Source organism: Halichoerus grypus, chromosome 2 (assembly GCF_964656455.1).
Source record: "Halichoerus grypus chromosome 2, mHalGry1.hap1.1, whole genome shotgun sequence".
Classification (NCBI taxonomy): domain Eukaryota; kingdom Metazoa; phylum Chordata; class Mammalia; order Carnivora; family Phocidae; genus Halichoerus; species Halichoerus grypus.
The window spans coordinates 895,333-919,383 of NC_135713.1; the positions used below are offsets into that span (position 1 = coordinate 895,333).

Sequence of the window (24,051 nt, forward strand, 5' to 3'; positions counted from 1 at the left end):
GTGGCGGGCTCCATGGAAGGAGCACCCTGGGACTGTCCAGAGAGGTGCTGCATCCCTGGGCTGTGCTTGGCTTTCCATGAGGATCTCTGCTAATTGCTGCAGACCCAGTGTGAGAGTGTGTGTGTGTGTGTGTGTGTGTGTGCGCGCGCACATGCACGTCCATGTGTGATGTGTACAGCACGCATGCAGTGTATGTGTCCACGTGCAGTGTCCACACGCCGTGTGTGTGTGTCCATGTGCACATGCACGTCCATGTGTGATGTGTACAGCACGCATGCAGTGTATGTGTCCACGTGCAGTGTCCACACGCCGTGTGTGTGTCCATGTGCACATGCACGTTCATGTGTGATGTGTACAGCACGCATGCAGTGTATGTGTCCACATGCACTGTGTCCACACGCTGTGTGTGTTCATGTGCACATGCACGTTCATGTGTGATGTGTACAGCACGCATGCAGTGTATGTGTCCACGTGCACTGTGTCCACACACCGTGTGTGTCCATGTGCACATGCACGTTCATGTGTGATGTGTACAGCATGCATGCAGTGTATGTGTCCACGTGCAGTGTCCACACGCCGTGTGTGTGTGTCCATGTGCACATGCACGTCCATGTGTGATGTGTACAGCACGCATGCAGTGTCCACATGCCGTGTGGGTGTGTGTCCATGTGCACATGCGTGCACGCAGGTGTGGGTATGAGCAGCACAGCCCACACATCTGCGTGATCATGTGTGTGGCATGTGCAGCATGCATGCTCTGTGTACATGCATGTGTGTCCCTGCGTGTCCGGCGATATGGAGGAAGGACAGCCTGACCCGCAGGAGTTCTGGGACGTCTTTCTCACTCCAAGACCTCTGGCCCCACAGCTCTCCCAGGTATGTGACTCCTGGAAGCCTCCCTGTGGGGGCTGTGGCCACAATCAGGCCTCTGTTTTGCCAGCTTCTTCCAGGGACCTGCAGGTGCCCACCCTGCACCTGGGGTGAGGGCACAGCTGGAAGAGAACAGGCCAGGGTCCTGCCTGCACCATGAGAGGCCACCAACAGTGAGTCCGAGTGGACCTTGCCTGCTCCTGAGGCACCTCGGTGACTGGGGAGCAGGGGGCATAATGACGCTGTGGACCACGTGGCTCCTCCCCTTGGGGCAGGTTTTTTGTACCCCCCCCAGGGTGTGTTGTGATGGCTCATCTTCACCTTCACATGCAGAGGCTGGCAGAGGTGGGGACACCGGTGTGGACAGGACCCTGGGGAAGCAGCACGGGAAGCTCTGGATGGTTGAGGCGTGGCTCACTGGCATGTGGCCGGGGATGGAGCTGACCAAGGACTGTGTGTGTCCCATGGCCCCTGATAAAATGACACCCGAAGGAAGCAAGGTGTATTTTGGGGGATCTGGAGGAAGAATGATCGCATGGATGGGGGTATGAGGGTCCTCTTGTGGGTGTGCCTTCAGGATCCTCTGGCTGGGGCAGCGCTGGGAGGCCTGGGGGGAGGGACCAGTGTCCTATGAGGTGGGTCATGGCCTGGTGGGAGGGACCCGCTGCCTGAATGCTCAGACCAAGGTAGGGGTGTTGGTGTTTATTCCAAGCTTAACGATAAGCCAGAGAGATCTCCTCTGGGCTGTGGCCAGAGCTGACTGGTATCTAGAAGGACCCTTTTGGCCACAGAGTGGATAAGAGATCCTCAGGGGACCAAGGGCAGGGATCCACTCGGGACTCTGGGGTCCTATCCCCAGCAGAGGGGCTTGGGCTGTGGGGTGGCGGTGGTCTGACTACAGGGCTGGAGTCTGGACACGTGGAGAGCCTGCAGGGAGCTGATGGCAGAGGAAGGCTCAGGAGCGGCAGGACGGGTGGTGCAGAGCCGGCAGGCATGAGGGGAGCTTGCAGGCCTGTGCCCTGGGGCGCTCCCTCTGGGTGGGAGAGGGGCTGCCGCCCCCGGGGCAGGGGTGAGCCACAGCTCGAGCAGAAGAAGGCGGCCACACAGCTACGGTCCATTTTCCCACGTAGATTTATTGTTGGTGACGACTCACACGAGGAGCCGACTACGGACACAGACAGACAGACGTTGACGACACCCTTATCTACACAGAGTACTCAAGGCGCCTCGAAGGGCGAGGGTAAACCCGATTCCTCCTGGCCACGACCGCCAACCACCTGCAGCCCACGAGCCAGCTTCCCGAGCGCTGGGCTCCTCAGCCCGTGGCACCGAGGTCCCCTGGCCAGGGGTGGCCGCACGGCGGCGCGCACAGTGTGGCCTCTCAGCGCCAGGGGCACAGAGCCGCGTGCTGCCTCCGGCCGTGGCCTTCGGGCGACGCCAGTGTGCGGGGCGCAGTGTGGCCGCGGTCCTCGCTGGGTGCTGCTGCTAACCTCAGGGACGGCGCCCAGAGCATCAGCAGACAGACCTTCAGAAGCCGAGCCTGCATTCTGAGGAGCTCTGATGCACAGCTACACAGGATTTAAACAGCCACTCCCTCACACCAGCCGTGAGGCTGCGGATGTGACGTGCGCCCGGGGGAACTGGAACCCCGGCGGGCGCTGCCTCCCCAGGTCCTAGGTCTCCAGGCTGCCTGCTGCGGGCGCTCTGCGCGGTCAGGGCCCAGCGGGGCGGGGGCACGCGCCCCTTCCTCCCGTGGCCGGGGGTCCGCAGTGAGGTGGCCACGACCGAGCGGGGCCCACAGTGGGCAGGAGGGGTGGCAGCCACGCGGATCCCCAGAGTCGTATTTCTGTCAGCGAGGAGGAAATACAGAGCATCTCCATCACGCACACCAGGACCCTGGGCGGGCTCCGAGCACACGGGGTGCGTGGTGTGGGGACACGTGGTGGCCCCCACTTTATTGCCTTTTGTGGTTTCCCCAGTGCACCTTCTGCACGATTAGGCAACATATGATATTTGGCTCTTTTAGTTTGAGCAAAATAAAATACCCAGGAAGTCACGAGCACTGGGCTCTCAGCATCCACAATTACCGCTTTTCTCCTCAATACACGGATGACAGCAAGACCCGCGCTCCGGGGCGGCCGGCGGGGGGTGGGGGCGGAAGGGAGCTGGCTTGGCACAACAGAACACGGACGGATGTTTTCTACCTGCAGGAACGGGCACGGATCTACGTTAAGTGATCACAGACACAGCACGGACGGCCAGTCCTCTCCCCGTGGCAAAGGAAGGGCGTGAGGGGCCCGGAGGCAGAGCCCCCGTGTGGTTCTGGGAAGGCAGGAGTTGGGACAGTGGGCGCCCCCGCCTTCCTCTCGAAGCTGGGGCTCCTCCTCGGCGGCGTCTCCACTGCGGGGCGGCCGTGCCGGGCCTCCTGCTGCCTCTACACCAGCAGCCAGTGGCGAAGCTAGGAAGGAAACAGGGTTTATTCGGAAGCAAAGCAGGGGGCTGCCTGGCTAGTGGTGGCTCCTGGCTGCCGACCCGACGAGCCCTGGGAGACCCCGTGCAGCCCAGGAAGCTCATCCGGGAGGCGGGAGGCGCAGGAGCAGCACCGCAGGCCCGACGCCCAGGTGAACCTTCCAGAAATACTCCTTGTACCGAATATAGGAATACACCCTTATATCGAATATGCAGGAATGAACTACGTTATGTGAACAATGATACATAATAACCCTTACGTAACTATATACGAATAAGTCTGTTGGCAAAGAAAAGACAGAGTGCACAGCTGCAGGGAGGGGCTAGTGCGGGGACCAGGCGAGTGTCACATCAGCGACTGGACAGACACTGGGCAGGCAGACCGGCGATGCCCCGAGGCCCCTGTGCCACCTCCCTGGGGCCTCTGAACCCGTCCCAGGGAAAGGCGGTACCCTGCGCCTGTGTCTTGCTTCGTGTGACCCCCAAGGAGCTCAGGGCAGGCCTGGCTCACCGCTTGGGGAGGCCAAGGTCGACAAGAGGGGGATTTAGTTCTCCAGCAAACGTCACTGCCTGTTATCAGGCAGCTGTTAGCTCAGCCTGTTTCTGAGCACCAGCCATTCGATCACGCTCAATGGCAAGAACCGTGTTTTTAAATGCTTCAGAAGGAGAGCATGCAGGGCTCGTTTCTGACACAGCCACACCGGGGATGGGAAGACGCCGAATCTACCCCTGGTTGGACGCCGCTCCCTGCCACCCTCCGGGAGGAGCTGCCGGCCGGGCTCACGCGGCCACAGGGCTCACGCTGCCTGCCGGGCTCCCCAGCGGCCGGAGCAGGACGGCAGCCCCAGCCCAGCAGACTGTGCAGGGCACACAGGCAGAAGGGAGCTGGGGCCCAGAGCCCGAGAGCTCCATGGGGACGTCCCACTTCAAACCGATCTACTTTTCGGGAACGCAGAAGTATCCACAGATGCAAGGAAACTATATGGTGCAGACGGCACACGAAAGATCCAAACTAGATTAGGAGCGTGTTTGCCCAGGGATGGATGGGAGGAAGCACAGGCAGGTGCACGTGGGTTACTATCAATGTGAGATTTCTGTGTGGAAGTTCGTGGGGTTTGATTTTTAGATAAATGACTAAATGGACTGAGAAAAGGGTGTTGTACAATTGTGGGCCAGAGTCACCACATATACAAAACTTCTGAGCGAGCACGAGAACCGGAGGGCGGGGCAGGTGTCACACAGCAGAGCCCCGAGGAGAGCAGAGGCAAGGTTGGAAGGGATGGCTGCAAAGTTCCCAGAGCTGACCCAAACCATCGGTCTGCAGGCCCCGGACACACACGTGGTCCAGAGCAACAGCAGAGGGAGCTGCCGAGAACTCAGGGCTTCACGTCGCTGGAAGACAGCGGCTGTCCATCGAGAACTGTGTGCACGGAGACACCCTCTTCCATGAATAAGGGCAAAATAAAGACATCTCCGGACATACAGGAGTGGGGATGTTTATCAAGAGATCTCCTTAAAGGAAAGTCTGAAGGATCTTTTTTTTTTTTTTTATAAAGCAAGAAAATGATGCTCAAAGGAAAGATGCAGATGCCAAAAAGTAAGATGCAAAAATAAACACTCAATGTGCACATCGACTCAAGAGAGCATTTCTATACAAAATAGCAATAATAATAATAATAGTGTCTAATTTGTGGATTAAAAAAGACAGAAATGGAGTACTGAGTACAAACAGCATAATAATCAGTAGAAGTTCTACATTCAGGATGGGAGTTGAGATGTTGTGCCCCTTTCTATATTTAAAGTGAAGTATGTATGTTACAATTTCAAGATAACTATAAAGGAATAAAGTATAGGTATATAAGTAAAGTATGTGAGTATATAAGTTCCAAACAGAGAGAAAACATTAGAAAAAGGGGGAAAAAAAGCAAATCCCCCAAAAAACAATCCATAAAAAGGAAATAAAAAAATAAACATTAAAAACGTGACAGAGTTAAAAAGCCTAGAATCAAGCCAAAAATATCAATAATTACAACAAATGTAAATGGATTAATCTCTTGTCAGAGTAAAAAATTCCAGGTGTATACCAGGTTTGCAAAAGACACCTACATTTTGAGAACATTGTGAAGTTGAAAGTTAAAAGATTGCACATTGTGAAAGTTAAAAGTTAAAAGATTCCTGGCAAACTCAGGGGAAACCTGCTGTAAGTATCATTTCAGGCCCAGACGACTTTCAGAGCAAAAGCACCACAAGGGGGAGAGGATGCGTGAAGTCCAAGGGGAGATGCGACCATCCTAAACGGGGAGTTACCCCGGAAAGCAGCCTCGGGATATATAAAGCAAAAAACTGGTGGAATTTTGGCGGGGGGGGGGGGGGTTGGGTGGGGGGAACTGGACAAATACACTACCAGGGTGGGATATTCTGCAAATGTCTCCCAGTTACCCACGGTCAAGCAGAGCTGAAGTCGGCGAAGTGGTACAAGGTCTGAGTGGCAGGGTCACCAGCGTGACGTGGCAGATGGAAGGAGAAGCGCATGCCACCAACTAGAGGACACATCGAATCCAAACACGCGTGTCACGTCTGCCACGGTGGGTCAGGGGCTCCGCCGCACAGACGTCTTCACACGCCTCCAAGGGTAGGTGGCCCAGATGCGATCAATTCAGACACTGATCACAAAAACATCGATGAAACATCCCCATAGATTTGGGGATTTGAAAGCAGACTTCCAAGCAACTCATGGGTTGACAAACTCACAACGAAAATTAAAATACCCTTAGTGCCAACTGATAAGGAAAAGGCTGAGCTAAGTGTGGCCGACGCGCCCTGTGCAGGGCCTTGAGTGCTTCTCTTAGGAAAGAAGGGGGCTTGAGAATTAGGGACCTAAGGTCTCCTTTAGAAAGTTAGCACAAGTAGAACAGAGCAAATCCAAGAAAGGCATGAGCCCAATCCTGCCACAGGCCTGCTGTGACCCCCGCCCTCTCCCCCTGGAGGCCCCTGGTCTCCCGGCTCTCTGCAGCCCCCACCCCAACAGTCTGCAGCAGCCTGAGTGACCCCTTGGGTCGGGGTCCGTCAGAGCACCTCCTGCCCGCCCCCAGCCCCATGAGGGCAAGGCTCTGAGCTGCTTCAGCCCTCCCTCTTCTCCGTCCCTCCCTCACGCAGGGGTCTGCTCAGAGGCCACCTTGAGGACCCCACCCGGCCCTCCACCCTTCTGCTTCCTCTTTCTGCCGAGCTTTCTCATTCTGCCCACTGCCCGCTCCCCGCCCCCGCCGTCAGTACAGGGGTCCTCCAAGGGCGAGCCCAGGCAGCACTTAGGATCGGCCGGCGCACAGGCATTCCCCAGCCTTTGGTAGGGAACGACCGCAACCTCGTGGCTTGCAGAGGGCCAAGAGGGCCGACGGCCTGAGGCCAAGTATAAGGCTCTGCATTCTCCCCGAGGAGACGGGCACTCACCCTGAACTGGCGCACCTCCCCGCTGTCCACCAGCTCGCGCTCCTGCTCTGGCGTGATGGCATAGGCCAGTTTCTAGAAGAGAAGAAGAGGCCTTAGGCAGCGGCGCCCTCAGCGAGGGGCAGGGGCCCCTGTAGACACCCCGTCAGATGCTGGGGCTGACAGCTGGGCCTCCCCAGACCCTGGAGCAGAGTCCAGCCCACACGAGGACAAGCCTCTGTCTCTACGCCGAGCTTGCCTGGGCCCTGAGTGAGGCTGCACCGCGTGCATGCCCCTCTGAGTCTTGAGGCCAGGCGACCGCCCCGCGGTGGTTTGTGATCAGAGTCCGGCCCTCGGGGCTGCAGGCCCCGCCTCCCTCTGCCCCCACGCAGGGGCCCCGGCTGGGCCCCACAGGCAGTGAGAGGTGTGTGGGAGGGGTCCCCACTGCAGGACGCCGGCCCGCTTCGCTCGGGGCTCCCCCCGCCACCCCCCACCCCGAGCTCCCGGCACCCTGCCTGCCCCAGGCCTGGTCCGACTGCTGAGGGCCGCTGCGTGCCCGGGGGAGCCGAGAGCTCCCCTCCCGAGAACTCCCAGGGCAGCTCTGAGCGGGCGCGTGGGGCGTTCCTTCCAAGGAGGCCTGGGTCCTTTGTTTCTCCCGGGAATCCGGGCGCCAGGAGGTAAGCGGTGCCCCTCGTGACCCGACCCCACCCCCTCCTTTACAGGTGGCAGGAGCCCGTGCCACACGCGCAATGACGGAGAGGCCCCAGGGCAAAGCCCGCCACACAGGGGTTCCTGCCGGTGCCGCTGCTCGACCACAGCTGGACCCGGCCCCGATTCCGCCCCAGCCCCTGACCGCTGCCTTCCCACCTGCACCACGCCCTGCAGGGCTCACCTGGCTCACCTGTGCCCACGGAGGACGGGCGTGGACACACACCCCGGCAGGAGCGCACGCGCACGCGGGTGACGGCCTGAGCGGACACGCGCGGACACGCACGGACGCAGATGCGCAGGCACATGGACGCGCACGCAGGCGGACACGCACACAGGTGGGCGTACACGCACGCGGACGCGCACGCACACGGATACCCACGCACGCGGGCGCGCGCACGCACAGCCGGCTTCCTCCCGCGCCTGCCCCGGGCCCGTCCTCCGCCGTGGCCGCCGCCCCGCCAGCCCGCCCTGGAGGGCAGAGATGGACAGGCGGCGGCAGAGCTGGGCGGTGGACGCCCGCCCGACCTCGCTGCTGGGGTCCCGGCAGGGGCAGGGCAGGGGGAGGGCCGTGTAAACACGCACCTCGCGCAGGGAGCCGGGCAGGCTGCAGAACTTGTAGGCTGCGTAGATGGGCACCATGGACATGGAGGACGTGGCGATGGCCCAGCCCAGCGCGTTGGCCCACTCGGGGAAGATGTAGGCTCCGTAGTGCGGGGGCCTGAAGGTCACGATGCTCACCACAACCACAAACTGAAACCGAGGGCAGAGTTCAGGCGGCGGCTCTCAGCGGGCGGCTGGGGTGAGGCGCGCCCGGGAGCGAGGGTTTCACCGGAGGGTCTCCCGGCCGGGGCGGCTCTGGGGCCCGGGCTGCCAGCCTGCTGCGCGTGCGTGCGGCTCAGCCAGGCCCGCGCTGCAGGGGGTGGGGGGGCGGGGCGGGATGCGCACCCCGCTGCGGGATGCACGGCAGCCTCACAGCTGCCCCTGGAAAGCCTAACGGGTTATCATGTCCGGGAGACCCTGCCTGGCTTGTCCAGCGAGCACACCTGACCCCTGCAGCCCTCTGAGCACAGCCGAGATGAACATGCTAGAAGCAGGCCTGGGGGGGGGCGATCGGCAGCTTCTGAGCGTCTGCGCTCAGCTCAGGGAGAAACTGCGGATTGTGTCAGCAGCCAGGCTCCCGCTCGCTCCCTCTCTGCCTGCCTGTCTCTCTGTCTCTCTATCTCTGTCTCTCCGTCTCTGTCTCTCTGTTTCTATTTCTGTCTCTGCCTCTCTGTCTCCGTCTCTGTCTCTCTGTCTCCATCTCTGTCTGTCTCTGTCTCTCTGTCTCTGTCTTTCCGTCTCTGTCTCTATCTCTATCTCTGTCTCTATCTCTGTCTCTGTCTCTGCCTCTCACTAGCCCTGGGTTGGCCCAGGAGGCACATTCGTTCCAGACGTGCCAGGGGTCGGGGAGATGTGCGTCTCTGTGAGGAGCTTGGGGGGCTCTCTGCTCAGACGCGGACAGCCCTTGAACGGCCTCCGGGGTCACCTGTCCAGACCGGGCAGGACAGGTCAGGCTCCATGAGCCATCAGGTCTTGGCCACATGATGACTCCCCCGGCTGCTGTAGTGGAGACGCAGCCGTGGGCCGTCGTAAGGGGATCCGCGTGGTCCTGTTCTAATGGAACCGGCGGCCGGTGGACTTGGCCCATGGGCTTGGGCTGGCGGCCCCTGGCCCGATGAGAAGAGCCAGGCGGCTACCGGACTTGCTCATGGTGGCCATGCTGGGACAGGATCTAAGTTACTCCTGTCCTCGGCATTTGAGCCTTGTGCCCCCTCCCCCCGGAAGTCTACATCCCGTGACTGTCCTCAGGGCAGGAGCCAGCCGGTGGCCGTGCTCAGCTCTGGCCTCCCGCCCACGGCAGCGCTGTGATGCACAGGGGAGTACCACCGTGGATCCAGCGTGAGGCTTCTCAGTGGGCCCAGAGAGTGGGGGGCACCTTCAGGAGACCACGGAGGATTTTAGGGGACAGCCCCCTCCCCAGCCTCACACGAACGAGCGAGAGCCCAGGCGCGTGCGGCCACCAGGGGCCCTGGGGCCAGGGTGGGTGGTGGCGTGCATGTGGGGCCCTTACCAGGAGGAAGCAGGGGCTGACGAACTTCCAGCACAGCCTCCAGTAGAGGCTGGGCCGCTGCCCGGTCATCTGCTTGATGTCCTCGCTGAATTGCCTCACGCCTGTGGTGGAAGGAGCCGAGCGGGCCGGTCAGGACGCCACGCTCCCCGCCCCGGGTCCCACCCCACCTCCTGCAGCCCCCCCAGGCCTCCCAGTGCTCCTGCTGGCCAGGGTCCCCATGCGTGTTCACTGTGGTGACACCGGGAGACGGGCACTCCTCAACCGTCTTGCGCACCGAGGGACATGTGTGGGGCGTCGGCAGCTCGCCTGCCCTCTCTCCGTCCTCTTCCTCCCTCAGCGCTTCCTCCCTCGCCCTAGGCTGTCCTGCCTCCCCTAGGCCAGAACTACTTCTTTTTCTCTTTAGAAAAATTGCGGTATTAAGGAGGGCACGTCCTGCATGGAGCACTGGGTGTTATACGCAAACAGTGGATCGTGGATCACCACATCAAAAACTGATGATGTATTGTATGGTGACTCACATAACAATGAAAAAATTGTGCTAAAATACACATAACAAATTTTACCATTTTAATCATTTTTAAGTGTGGCGTTTGGAGATGCTAATTCACATTGCTGTACAACCATCACCAGCATCGGATGGTTCTAGCTGGAACTTTCCATCTTCCCAAACTGAAGCTCCGTCCCATGAAGCACTAACTCCTCTCCCCCCTCCCCCACCCTGGCGCCCACTGTCACTTTCTGTCTCACATGAGTGCAATCCTACGGGATTTGTCCTATTATGACTGGCTTATATCACTCGGCAGGATGTCCTCAAGGTTCCTCCGTGTTGTGGCAGGTGTCAGAATGTCCTTCCTTTCAAGGCTGGACAATATTCCAGGATATATTTATAATCATTATTTCTTAAGGAAAGCTATTTCTAAAGCTTAGTGAACTGGCACTTTCTCTAAGAGATCTCAACAGTGATTTCTCCCACCCCGAGTCTGGCCTGGCCTCTGCTCGGACGACCACAGTTTGTCCACTGAGCCTGGGGTGAGTCTCGTGGGCCTCACGTTGGGGACACGTTGGGAAGACCCCTCCATTCAGAATTCCCTCTGCACAAACCAACCCCATCATCGGAACCCTGGACATGGAGATGGACCAGGGGCAGAGTGGAATGGAGAAAGGTGAACCCAAGGCCAGCCCCTCGGCCCCTCTGGACTCAGCCCCACGAGTGGTCAGGTCAGCCCACGGCCCCTCCTGGCGCTGGGCTGTTGGCTCGAAGACCGACAGGGACCGTTGGTGCACAGACCCGGCACTCTGATACAGCTCCCAAGAAACAGACTGTGTGTGCGGATTAGAGATGTAATGGCTGTTTGGAGAAACAACGTGGACTCCGTCTTCCGAGGCTCTGGGGAGCACGCAGTCGCCAGCGTCTCTCCCGCCTCACCAGCACTGAGCTCATGACCGAGGGACGCGTTTGGGGCACTTGCTCTCTTTCACTGTGGGGTTTCATTTGGGGGTGGGGGAGAGAGCCCAATTTTAAATGATCAAGTATTGATTCCAGGTGCTAATGAAAGCAGAGTTCGGTATTTCCCTTTTCTGTACAAAAGAAAATATAATTGAAAAAGCTCTGGGAATGTGAACTATTTGTCAGGTGCAGCCTCTCAAAGCCGACCTGCTTCTTTGGGCCACGCTGTCCATGGCCCCGAGGCCATGCCCACTGCGTGACCCTAGGGCTCCCACAGGAGGGGAGCTGGTGCAGCCTGCAGACCGTTAGCTCTGGGCTGGAGCTCACAGCCAGGGAGAGTGCACCTGACGCCCAGAGCTGTCACTGCTAAGTGCCCCAGAGAAGCCTGGCCAGGAGCTCTCTCCTTCCGGGAGAGCAGGCAAGGTGGGCAGCTGGCCCAGGTCAGCATCCTGGGAAAGGATGCCTCCTCCAGCTCGGGCACCCGTGGCTGTCACAACGCCCGCGATGCGGCCCGCGGGCCAGCAGGGACAGGCCAGCCGTGGCTGCAGGGGGCCCAGTCTCGTCTGGGCGCTGCCTGCCCACCAGTGGCCCCCAACCTCGGGGGGCGCGGAGCTCTAACTCAGGAGCCAGCGGCTGACTGGTCAGCAGCGAGGGCGTGAGGAGCTGACGGTGAGCGTGGCGCGGTGGAACACCGATCGGCCCCCACCTCACGAACTGCGTGCTGGTCACGTTCCCCAGGGAGGAACAGGCCTGTTTCTTAGCCGATTGAGGAGACCTCACCTCCGCCGGGCCCGTAGGCCATTCTCTCTTAATGACCAACGAGGACATCGGCACAGTACGATCAGGTGGCCACACCAAACAGTTCTGACCACAGTAAGCGTTTTGGGGTGCCCCCTCCGGCTGACTCTGCTCATCGATCTGGCTGGTCCCAGTGACGGCACCGCAGCTGGGTCTGCCACCTGCTGACGCACACCGGCCCCGGAGGAGGGCCCGTCCTTACCGTAGAACCAGGCCACCCCGATGGCCTCGACAAGCACTCCGAAGAGGATGGACGTGCCGGCCGCAAAGTGGTCCAGCAGCGTGAAGACGTAAATGCCGCCCTGGAAGAGGGGGTGCCCGCTGAAATTGGGGTGCCCGGCACGGCACGCCTCACCCGAGGAAGCCCACAAAAACACTCTCCCCAAACAGACACCGGGCCTGCAGATTCAGTTTACAGACATAGCCTATCTGTGAAGTCCGATTGGAGTCACTGAAATTCAGTCCACGCACAGCTATTCAGGGACATGCCTTTTGTGCGGGAACGGCAAGGCCCTCTCTTCTCCTCTCCTCTCCCCTCCCCTCCACTCCTCTCCTCCCTCCCCTCCCCCCCCAGGGGCGCTCCAGGTGCAATCAGAGGTGAAAGCAGCCGAATGCCAAACTTGGGAGGGGAGCTGACCCAGGCCCCGCTCCCCGTGGTCAGGCCTCCCCTGGCCCCCAGCCCCGCAGATGCAACAGGCAGGCGCTTAGCCCAGGCCGCTTCCAAGGGGGCCGTCCAGGAGCTGCAGGAACTCGAGACCGCGTCCCATGGACCACCGCTACCGCTGTGACCACGGCTGCCCCGTGTGTGACCACAGCTGCTCCTGGTGACCACGGCTACCCTGTGCGACCACGTAATCCCCTGTGTGACCACAGCGACCCGCGTGTCATTAGCATATCGGTGCAAGTCACAGTTTGGGGCTCTCAGACAGTACCAGCCACGCTGCCAACACCAAATGCTAGTGAGGCCGCGCCAGGCAAAGCGAGCACGGCTACGTACGTTGGTGACACAGAAGAGTGAGAGGAGGAAGGTGGCCAGGACGATGAAGAGGGTGAAGAGCTCCCGGTGCCGGTGCAGCAGCTGGAACTCGTCAACGAGCCCGGTGATCACCGACTCCATCCCGCCCATCTGCAGCCAACAGAGCGGGGGCGCTGCGGGGTGGGGCGCGATTTACGTCACGTCCAACGGACCTACACCTGGGGCGTGGACACGAGTGGGGGCCGCACAGCATCCGGGCTGCAGAGTGCCCTGCACGCAAGACAGCCCGCAGCCCCTGGAAAGAGGACCCGGGGGTGCACCTGTCCCGCGAGGGGACGTGCTCAGCCAGTCTCCAGCCCCATGTGGCTAACGTGGCACCATCCGCTGAAATCGCCACAAAGCCTCAGCCCTGCCCGACTGCCCCAAACACACGTCTCCCCACAGCACAGCCCTACTTTGTCCTTGGGGAGGACCCGGCGTGGCCACGGGCACAACCTTCCTGACTGAGTGTCGTCCTGATGGGGTGTCCTCCAAGTATCCTGGCCTACTTGGTGACCCTCTTTGCCCTGCTGTTCATGGGATTCATCCCCACCAGATGTGCGGTCCAGGGCTGTGGTCATCCAGCAGGCGTTGACCAGGCTGGCTGGGAGACGACAGCCGGAGGCTAGGGCGTGTGACCCACATTCACAGGGGGCAGGATTTGTGGTTCTCTGCACTTTCCAGGAAGCTCTGGGGGACAGGGCACCCGTGGCCACTCATGGGGACTCTGAGGTCTCAGCTGTTGGTCCTGAGCAGGCAATGGGGACACAGGAGCCTGAGGAAGTGCAGCAGGCCCACATTCGTCCTCCCTAGTGCACACGCATGCACGCACTCACACCCATGCACACGCGAGCACGTGCACACATACACAGGGCTGCACACGAGATATTCAGCGGGCCAGGCCTGGGCTGCAGCTGGAGACTTTGCTGCCCTGCTCTGCAGGTGCATCCAACCCTCCTGGGGGGCTCTGGGGTCAAGGAAGGCAATGAGTCAGGAGGGCCCGGCCCTGGCCCTCGGGGGTCCTCACCCCGTTCCCTGCACTGCGTCCTGCTGCCGGCTTGTATGTGTGTGTTCGGGTCTTAGTGACTTGGGCAGAGGGCACAGCTGGAGGCCCCGAGTGAAAGAGGGGGTGAGTTGGTCCAACACCCCACCCAGGAAGGGTCTCAGCACTTGTGGGACCCTCCTCCCGCCACGCGGGGCTCTGTAGCACAGCAGCTCTGGGAGACCCTTCAGGGGCGTCGGGGTTTGCCTGCCCTGCGAAGGCTGTGAGGAAGCCCGGCTGTCACAGGCAGGCCCCCCTGGTGTGCGAGGTGCTGAGGTCACTCACGGCGCTGTCGATCCCCAGGGTGAGCAGCATGATGAAGAAAATCACGGCCCAGGCCGAGGACAGCGGGAGCGTGGCCAGCGCCTCGGGGTAGATGATGAAGATCAGCCCGGGCCCTGAAAACAGACCCTCCTGTTGCCGCTGACTTGCGGCTCCCCTCTTCCCCCACCCAGGGAGGCCGACATAGCAGTAAGGTGACAAAATCCCTCCCAGCGCCTTCTTCCCCGTCTCCCTCAAGAGTCCTCTCTCCTGGGAACTCAGTGGACACCTGGCCCAGGACTCCAGAAAATGGAAACCTGACGTCAGCCGGAGGCCCGCACCTTGTTCCTCTGGGTCCTTCTGGTCTGCGTGGGGCTGTGGGGGCTGGAGAGGAAGTGGGAGTGGTACCAACGCAGGTGAGGGCGGGAGGGGCTGCAGCAGCCTGGCCGCCGTCCCTGACAACCTCCGCCAGGCCTCCTGGCCTGCGTTCCTGTGCACATCACAGACACACGCACGCACCCCCCACATGCATGCTCTCTCACGCACACACACACGCTCACACGTGCACATGCACACATGCTCACACACACGCATGCTCTCTCATGCACACATGCACGCTCACACACACGCACACGCTCACACGTGCACATGCACACATGCTCACACACACGCATGCTCTCTCATGCACACATGCACGCTCACACACACGCACACGCATGCTCACACACGCACACATGCATGCTCACACATGCACATACATCCATGCTCATACATGCACACATGCTCTCACACAGCACACATGCATGTTCACACACACGCACACACGCATGCTCACACACGCACACGTGCATGCTCACACATGCACACACATCCATGCTCATACATGCACACATGCTCTCACACAGCACACATGCATGTTCACACACATGTATGCTCACACATGCATGCACACATGCATGCTCTCACACACGTACCCATGCTCATGCACACACAATGCTCTCTGACACATGCATGCTCACACACACGTGTATGCTCACGCACACGCATGCTGACACACATGCACACATGCTCTCACACGCACACATGCTCACACGCACACACATGCATGTTCACATGCATGCTGTCACACACGCACGTGCATGCTCACACACACATGCTCTCTCACACATGCTCACACTCACTGAGGTACATTTAGCAATATATGAATATTTTTCCATGTCAATGAATAACTGTGTCTGATCTTTAAAAACCATGTAATGAATATGGAAATACTACAGCTCAGCAAATGCTTGAAAGGGGCAAGTTTCTGCTCACATAGCAGCTCCCCTGGGATCATTCCCTTTCAGGACATCCCAGGAGCGGGGCTGCTGTGTGGAGCATATGCACGCTGGGAGGCATGCCTGTTCCCTCACCCCGCCGTGGAATCTGGGTGCGCGTGGGGGCCGTGGGCTCAGACAGAGGCAGGGAGGCGGGGATGGAAACGGTGCAGGGCTCAACCAGACTCGCAGCAGTTTGGCCTTGATGATCCCCAAAGTAAAAACATTCCCACAGGAAACTAATCATTTCCATGGTCACTTTTAAAAGATGGGCCTACTCAACTCACTCACATGGCCTTCCGAGCCTTTATGCACAAAGACGTGGCTTCCCTAATCTCTCAGCCCTCAGCAGGGCCGTGGCGGGCACCAGCCGACGGGGGCTGGGCGCTGACGGATCTTTGTAGAGGATGGAACAGAGCTCCACAGCCACGCTGTCCTCATGGGGCCTGTGCTCAGGCCGGGGCTCTCTGCAATTCCTGCCCCCATGCAGGGGGCCCAGTCCCCAGTGCAGGGCTGAGGGGCGGCTCATTTGAGACGCTCTAGAGCCTAAATGCCATGAGCCACAGACCCAGGGGAGGTCGGTCAGCTTGGTGGAACGTGATGTCAATATCATAGCCTTTCAGTTCTGTACCTGGGTTAACATTTCACCCTGTTTTCTTGAGAATTAGAGCTATAAATGACATTTACTTTGCTTGTCACGGAAATGCATAGAAGATATTCACTCTACTTCCAGGGGTTAATAGAGGTTTTTGTAAGCTATTGCTATTTATCATAAAAAAGGGCAAAAGCACGGAAAATGCATAAATGCAGCAGTGAGTAAATTTCACTGCTCTGTATTTATTTGCTTTATGTTCCCATTCTCCTGCCTTTATTGGATTTTTTCCTGGAGGCAAGGATGTGGACTTAGGAAGCACATACGCCCGGACGCCCAGCCCCTGCTTTCCCTGCCAGTCCCGGAGGGCCGGACCTCTGCTTCCTACTTTCAAACTGGGGTCCGAAGGCTCAACACTGCAAGAATCGGATGGGATGGAGGATAAGGGCTGCGGGCACAGGTGGGGGGCCCTCTGCTCCCCTGTCCCTACTCCCACTCAAGAATAAAAAGATTCAGGAAGAGATGAGGCAGGGACACCCTCACGGGCTTTCCTGAGCCTGAGGAGCAGCCCCAGGAGAAGATGGGCCTTTTCATAGAAAGTGGACGGGTGAGGACAGACTCCAGGGGAAGAGTCCTCCTCGCTCACCCCCAGAATAATCTGACGGCAGGCGAGGGGTTGCAGTAATCTCAGGAGACCCTGCTGTCCCGGCCCGACCCAGTGCCATGGCTTTCTACCCACACACTAGGACTGAGCAGCCCCTTCCGTACCCCACCCCTGCACCTGGCCTCCTGCTGGGGCCCAGCCTGCTCCCTGGGTCACCTGTGCCCACTCCCACCTGCCCACTTCCTGGCACGCAGACACCTGGTGTTCGCGGCTGGCTGGTGAGCAGGTTGGGAACAAGGGTCTCTGTTGTCCCTGTGTGCCCAAGACTTCGTGATTCCTCTGGTTATTACCCAAATCCCACCTACATATGTCATGATCACCGGGTGTTTGGAGGGAAAAGCTTTGGCGCCAATGAACGGCTCATGTCCCAAATCCACCAGGCTTCTCTCTGGCCTTGCTCTCCGGCCCTGAGGGCTGTGTGGCCCCCACCCCTGAGCTGCGTGGGCCTCCTTCCAAAGTGTAAACAAAGACAAGGCCTACCCTGAGACGGGGAACCAGACCCTGTCCTGCAGCCCCAGGGCCTCTGCCGGGGGCTGGCGACCAGCGGGGCAGCAGTGGGGTGTGGTGGGTGTGTCGCCGCCCCGGGGACCCGTCCACGGGTTCTCTGCTCTGGAACACGTGCGGCTCGTTGAGCCGGACGCAGGGCCCAAGCGTCTCCCTCCCACTGCACGGGGTAAACACTCAGAGGCCTGGGTGGCCAGGGCTGTGGGGCGGGCGGAGCTGTGGGGACGCCGGGCCTGCCCTAGGGAGACTCACCGTCCTTGGCCACGTCCCCGATGGGCACGCTGTGCTTCTGGGCCATGTACCCCAGGAAGGAGAAGACCACAAAGCCGGAGGAGAAGCTCGTCAGGGAATTGACGGAGGTGGTGATGACCGCATCTCTGGGGAACAAGACACACATCCCAGCCATGCCTTGAGGCAGGGGCAGCTTCCTGCCTTTGTCCTTAATGCGCTGCGTCTGAGGGCAGGCGGGCTTTGGAGGGGTGCTTTCGCAGAAGGGCACCCCCAGCCCCTCCCGTGGGCTGCACCGCAGAGAGGCTGGTGCCTGGGCTGACAGGACCCCCAGCGGAGCGGCTCTAAGGCTCTGGCTGTGTCCCGGCTTTGGCCCGGGCAGGCCCCGTGGTGAACAGCCGTGCGTGTCCGCCCAGGAACCGAGGGGCTTCTGGTGCTCACGACTCAGTGTGAAGGTGAGACAGCCCCCACCTGCAATGTGGGGGCTCTGGGCGGGCAAACGGAAACCAGCAGGGTCCCCACCCATGCTCTGCAGGGGGCTGTCTGGCAGGATGTCTAGAAGCCTGGGTGGGGGGGCTGGTTGAAATGCAGTTCTGAGGGGGTGGGTCTGGGGTCCCCCGAGCATGGGGGACCCCATTCAGAAGGCTGAGAACTCAGAGGGCCAGAGGGAAGGAGAGGTGGGGGAGCAGGGGTGCGGTCAGCCCCTCCGGGCACCGGAGTGGAAGGACATTTGCTGAGTGCCCTGACCCCGGCGAGGCCCGGGTGGGCTCGGGCAGGGGCTGTCCACCCGCATGTGTGGCCACTTTGCTATGCACGCTGTCTTTGTATTTTTACTGCATTTTCTGTCCTCATGATGTGAAGAAAATAAACACAAGCCCATAAGGGTCAAAGAAAGCAGGTCCCAGATGAACTTGCTTTTGTTTTTAGATGGATTTTGGGTCCAGCCTATGGCTGCAGGTCACTCAGCTCTGGCACTTCGCTGCCTGCCCTGGAGCCGGGTGCCCTGAGCACCTTGGGGAGGCCTGGCCCTGGGGGCCGGGAGGCAGGGGCAGCTGGGGCCTGGCAGGCGATGGACGAGGGGGCAGAGGCTGGGGCCCTCAGTGGGGACTCCGGGAGGTGGCGAACACCTTCATCTGTTCCGGTACTTTCTTTAGAGCAAGAACCAAATTGCCTGTAGCTTCCGCCTTTTAATTTCCACTAAAGAGCCATTCTGGCTCAGAGGCCCTGTGAGCACAGCGTGTCCCCCCTCCCTGTATCTGGGGACACGTTATTTCCAGAAGTCAGTGATTTGGCAGAACCCGTGATGGGGACAGGGGCTCGGGACTTACCTGTAGCAGTTGTTGGTGAATTTATTGTAGCTGGAGAAGGCAATTAGCACCCCAAACCCAACGCCCAGCGAGAAGCATACCTGGGTGGCAGCATCTATCCACACCTGCATAGAGCCAGACAAGAGAGGTAATTGCAGGGAGTGCGTGGAACCCGGGAGACCGGCTATCCCAGGGCCAGCGAGGGCTCCACGGAACGGGGTCGGATTGAAAGACAACACTGTCATCAACGAGCCAGTGGCATTGACAACATGATCAGTGGGTCACACCCGCCGTGTCCCTGGCCCCAGAGCGCAGCTCACGGAAGGGCTGTATCTTGGTGCTTTATTTGCAATTTCCCTCGGAACGTCAGCACCACTGTGCGCACGGCCAGACTTGTAGTTAATTTATTAAGATGCGACGGACGTTGATGCCTCGGTCAGACGTGCCCACTCATGTCCGCTGTCTTTCCCACGGGTTTAAAGCCACGGGCTCACGGTATGCACACAGCAGCAGCCGTGGAAAGGCTGTGAAGCCCAGGCACTGGGGTGTGCTCGCTCGGTGCACACGGGCCAAGTGAAAGCCCGTGGCTGATAACTGCACCAACGTGGTATTTTTAAAAGTCAAACACAACTGTTCGCATCAGGGTGACGCGGAGACCCCCTGGGGATGTGGGCGCTGCCTCGCCCCTACACAGCCTTGGTGGGGGTGGAAAGCAGCTGAACCCCACCCTGGGGGCACCTCCCGGGAGGACCACATCAGCCATCTGAGGGGTCTGGGGGCTTGTTGGCCCTGGGGGCTGTCCCTGAGTGACCAGGCAGCCCATGGTGCAGGCCTGAGGGCAAGAACCCTGCGGCAGTCACACCAGAGATCGGCTGGGCACACGGGGCGACCTCCAAGGGCCCCAGGGTGGCTGGCCTGAGTGTGACCTCACAGGGGGGCTGGGCAGGATGCAGCAGAGGAGGCCAGAGCCTACGGCTGCTGGGAGCTGGCCACCCGCCCACGCTCCAGGACCAGCAGGACGTCTGTCCTTTGGGCAGCATGCCCAGAGTCTCTGGATCACCCTGGTGTCAGGGACAGTGTGTTCCAGGCAGCGGGCTAGGCCTCAGCATGCGGCCTTGAGTAGCTGAGTGGTGAGTGGGCCAAGGGGCCTCTGCCCTGCTGTCCCCCTTGTGCTTGTCATCAGTTAGCTAGCTTGGCCGGGCCGCTGCGGGCAGGAGCCGTGGTCACAGGGAGAGCCCCTGCCTCCTGCTTAGTGCCAGCCCTCACCAGGTCAGTGCCCACCCCTGAGCCTTCGCACGTGTGACCCCCCCTCCAGGATGTGCCTCCTGGACGACTGTCCAGGCCTTTGCTCACTGCCGCCCCGAGGACCCAGCTCTGGACCCAGTGCAGGACCCATCCTGGAACCCCCCCCGGCAGCCTCTCTGGGCCGACGTGGAACTGCCTTCCTTCCTTTAGCACCTGACCTCTCCTCTCCTGCGGGAATGGGAGCTCTTCCAGGATGGGGTTCTGTCTGCCCCAGCCTCGACCTGTCCCAACCTGTCAACCACCCCAAGAGCTGCAGATGAATGAATAAGGGTCTGGATGCCCTCCGAGGATGCTGACGCCTACAGAGAAGTCCCTTGTCCAGATGGGGGATCCAGAAATGGATCCCCAGGATGCGGGGCAGTCTCTGTGTCAGAGCAGTGCAGCGTCCATAGTGCCAGGGACATGGCAAGGGATGGAGCAGATGGTCCCTTCTGTCCTGTCTGCTTGCGGGGCAGGCCCCATGTAGAACCTCTGCTCCTGACCTACTCTAGACCAGTGAGGATGCTGGCCAGGCCTCCTGCCTGCTGCGGACTCCATCAGATCCCTCTGGACTGAACCCCGGGGATGGGTCAGGGTCAAGCCTGGGATAGTGCTGGGGAGCCCGTGACTTCATCAGGGCCAGCTCCTGCAACTATATCCCTGGGGGCATCTGTGGGAACTGCCCCAACTGCTAAGCCCCAGAGAAGGATGCCCAGGGCCACTTGATCTCTGAGTGTGGCCATCAAGAGCCTGGGGGGTAGGAGTATGGGTAGCACCTGGGCCAGGAGGAGCCCTGGGAGGACATCCCAGGATGACCACCAAGCCAGTGAGCCCCTGTCCCTGCCCTATCCAGAGGAGGCCTAGAGGAGCTGATGCAAAGATCAGCCAGGACCCCACAGCAGGACCAGGAATGGCTCCACCCTCTGGACGGGGACAACATGGACCTGTCCATGGGACCTCAGGCTCGCCTGAGCCCAGGAGTTGTAGTCCTGCTTTGTCCTGGTCTATGTCCCTTCCGAGCCCTGAGCTGACAGGGTGCTTGGAGAGGATGGAATATGCTGGTTTGTCCAAGATATTAATCATCTATCTGTCACCCATCAACTATGTGTCCATCAATCACCTACCTATCCATCCATCTATCCATCTATCTATCATCTATCTATCCATCTGTATATCATCTATCTATCCATCCATCTGTCCATCCATCATCTATCTATCCATCCATCCATCCATCATCTATCCATCCATCCATCATCTATCCATCCATCTATTCTATCTGTCCATCCATCTGTCCAACCATCATCTATCCATCCATCATCTATCTATCCATCCATCCATCATCTATCTATCCATATATTCATCCATCCATCATCTATCCATCCATCATCTATCCATCCATCCATCATCTATCTATCCATCCGTCTGTCCATCTATCCATCATCTATCTATCCATCCATCATCTATCCATCCATCTATCCATCATCTATCTATCCATCCATCTATCATCTATCCATTTGTCTATCATCTATCCATCCATCATCTGCCTGCTGCGGACTCCATCAGATCCCTCTGGACCGAACCCCAGGGATGGGTCAGGGTCAAGCCTGGGATAGTGCTGGGGAGCCCGTGACTTCATCAGGGCCAGCTCCTGCAACTATATCCCTGGGGGCATCTGTGGGAACTGCCCCAAGTTCTGTCTATCCATCCATCATCTATCTATCTATCCATCTATTATCTATCTCAATGTACCTATCATCTTCCACCTTCTACCTATCATCTCTATCTCATTTCTGACAACCTCTCATCTGTCATTTACTCTTCTCTGCATCACACATGAGCATCATTCTGCACGCACTGGCACATGTCTGGCTTTCTCCTATGCACTGCCTGGTTTTCCTGCCCAAAGCACTAGCTCCCTTATGTTGTCCTCGTTATTTTCTTCGATTTCTTCATCATGGCCCCCTGGCCTGTGACACCCACGGCCACCTCCTCCTGCAAGTATACCTGTGGCTGCCCATTGGCTTTCTGCAGTGTGGACACTCTCTCTCCCCTTGCTCACGCAGAGCCTGCATCTGCTGCTCTCATGGTCTTACTGCCTGTCCTTGTGTGGACTTCCCAGCGACCCTGCCCAGTGCCACTTTCCCTGCCCTCACCTGTGGGTGCCTCCCACTGCTGCTGCAGCTTCACAGCCTCCCTCTGCTGCTCCCTCACTCCTGGGGGCTCCCCGGGGGCTAGGAGCCACACCTGCCTTCCCTCCTACCTGTTCCTTCCCATTTCCACCTCAGGGCTGTGCCTTCTTGCGTCCCTGGTGGGTGCCACACCTGACTCACCAACACCTAGTGGCACTGGGCAACAATCCTCCAAACAGCCCCTTGTCCCCAGCATCGTGCCCCCCACACCCCAGCTACCCCTCCCCATTATGTCTCATGGCCCTGCTACAGTGAGTCCCCTGGGTGGCCATTGGGGTCCCCACCATCTGCCAAAATCTAGTGCATCTGAATTTTCAGTGCTCTCCTGAGAATGCTACCTTTCCCATCATCCCCGCCACCTCTGGCCAACGGCCACTCCCATTTCTGGGCCTTGTTTCCCTAAAATGCCGCTGGCCCTTCTCTCTCCCTCTCTTGGGAGACCTCTGTCTGTCCCATGGCCTGGCCAAGCCCCCTCTTTTCGGGAGGCTGTCTCCAAGTATTTTAACACAGAACGATTGCTCTCTTTGTTGAAGAAATATGTAGCCCAGCTGCAGACTTCGTTTTTGATGTGATGTGATTTAGATTTCTCCCTGTGCCACGGGCACTGAGAGTGTGCACCAACCAATGGGCACCAACGAAGTTTGGCTTCCGAGGAGGGAGACTTTATCCATGCAACCACGATGACCACAGAGCCAGAGATCAGGGCTGCACTCCAGGTGAGTGGCCACACTTTCTTGCACAGACTGGGTAGCCCATCGGTGCTTATTGGAGGAACCTGAGAGCGTTCCCTTAGGAAGTAGGGATGGGCCAAGGGGAAGACGCCAGTTGGAAGCAGCCTTCCATTCTGTTCCTGCAGAGACTGAGCAGGTGGTCTGCTCCCCTTTCTTATTTGGTCCACTGAGCTCCCTGCTGTGCCCACATGTCTCCCATTTCAACCCGATGGTGAACTCTGCTGGGTGGGGTCCCGTGTGCAGCTGGTCTTGCAGAGCCCGGCGCAGAGCAGGGCAACCTACACCTGCCACATTTACAGGGTGAATAAGAAATTCTGGCCCAGCTGCTGCTACCTTTGGGATCTCCTGCCCCAAACACAGGAGTCCTGTGGCATGGAGCCTGCCAGTGCATGTGGACTGGGGGCCGCAAGTGGAGGGCATACTCACAGAAGACTCGCAGAGCCGATGGAAGTCTACACTCAGGTATGCTCTGATGCCATCGATGGCCCCAGGGAGTGTGATTCCTCGCAGAAGCAGGGCAAAGAGGACCACATATGGCATGGTGGCTGTGATCCACACAACCTGGGAGAGTACAGCGTCACCGGGCAGCACCAGCCACCCACTGGCAAGGTGGCCACAGGGTCACCCTCGTTGGTGGCTTCTGGTTGGGAAGCCCATCATCCCAAACACTCACAGGATGCCAGCTCAGCAAAGGCTCCCTGCAGTGGACTATTAATGCCCTCTATCCTGTAACTTCCCAGGGATTAAAATGGAACAGACAGTTTGGCAAAGAAGGGACATTCCTCTTCTGCATTTGATCTGTAGTATGGCTGGAGTGGTTGAGTTTCTGATGAGTGAGATGCAGTGAATTTGCACTGGTTGTGCAAATACACATCTATGTGGTGTGTAAAAGGTGAACTCTGGGCTTGGAGGTGGGGGGAGGAAAGGAACCTGTCCTTACTGAGAGACTCTGGGGTGTTGGCCCTCTACTACAGGTTTACAGCAAGTGATGGGCACGTTTTGGTCAAAATTGCTTTGGGTCCCCAAATAATAACCAAAATATTTTCGTCAGCAAAAAACAATTTATGTTGTGCTTGTTCATGCTGGAAAC

General features: G+C 59.1%; 1 protein-coding gene across 1 annotated transcript in view; it reads right to left on the reverse strand.

Annotated features, from left to right (window-relative positions):
• Positions 1–1,983: 1,983 nt before the first annotated feature.
• SLC6A3 (solute carrier family 6 member 3) overlaps positions 1,984–24,051 on the reverse strand; it is a 41,408-nt gene continuing 19,340 nt past the window's right edge. The window contains exons 6-15 of the mRNA XM_036113650.2: positions 23,388–23,522; positions 18,779–18,882; positions 17,475–17,599; positions 14,171–14,283; positions 12,826–12,954; positions 12,031–12,130; positions 9,584–9,684; positions 8,056–8,223; positions 6,787–6,858; positions 1,984–3,328 (exon numbers count right to left, since the gene is read on the reverse strand). Of these exons, the coding sequence (XP_035969543.1) occupies positions 3,305–3,328; positions 6,787–6,858; positions 8,056–8,223; positions 9,584–9,684; positions 12,031–12,130; positions 12,826–12,954; positions 14,171–14,283; positions 17,475–17,599; positions 18,779–18,882; positions 23,388–23,522 (1,071 nt within the window). The 3' untranslated portion in view covers positions 1,984–3,304. The remainder of the gene's footprint in view (positions 3,329–6,786; positions 6,859–8,055; positions 8,224–9,583; positions 9,685–12,030; positions 12,131–12,825; positions 12,955–14,170; positions 14,284–17,474; positions 17,600–18,778; positions 18,883–23,387; positions 23,523–24,051) is intronic.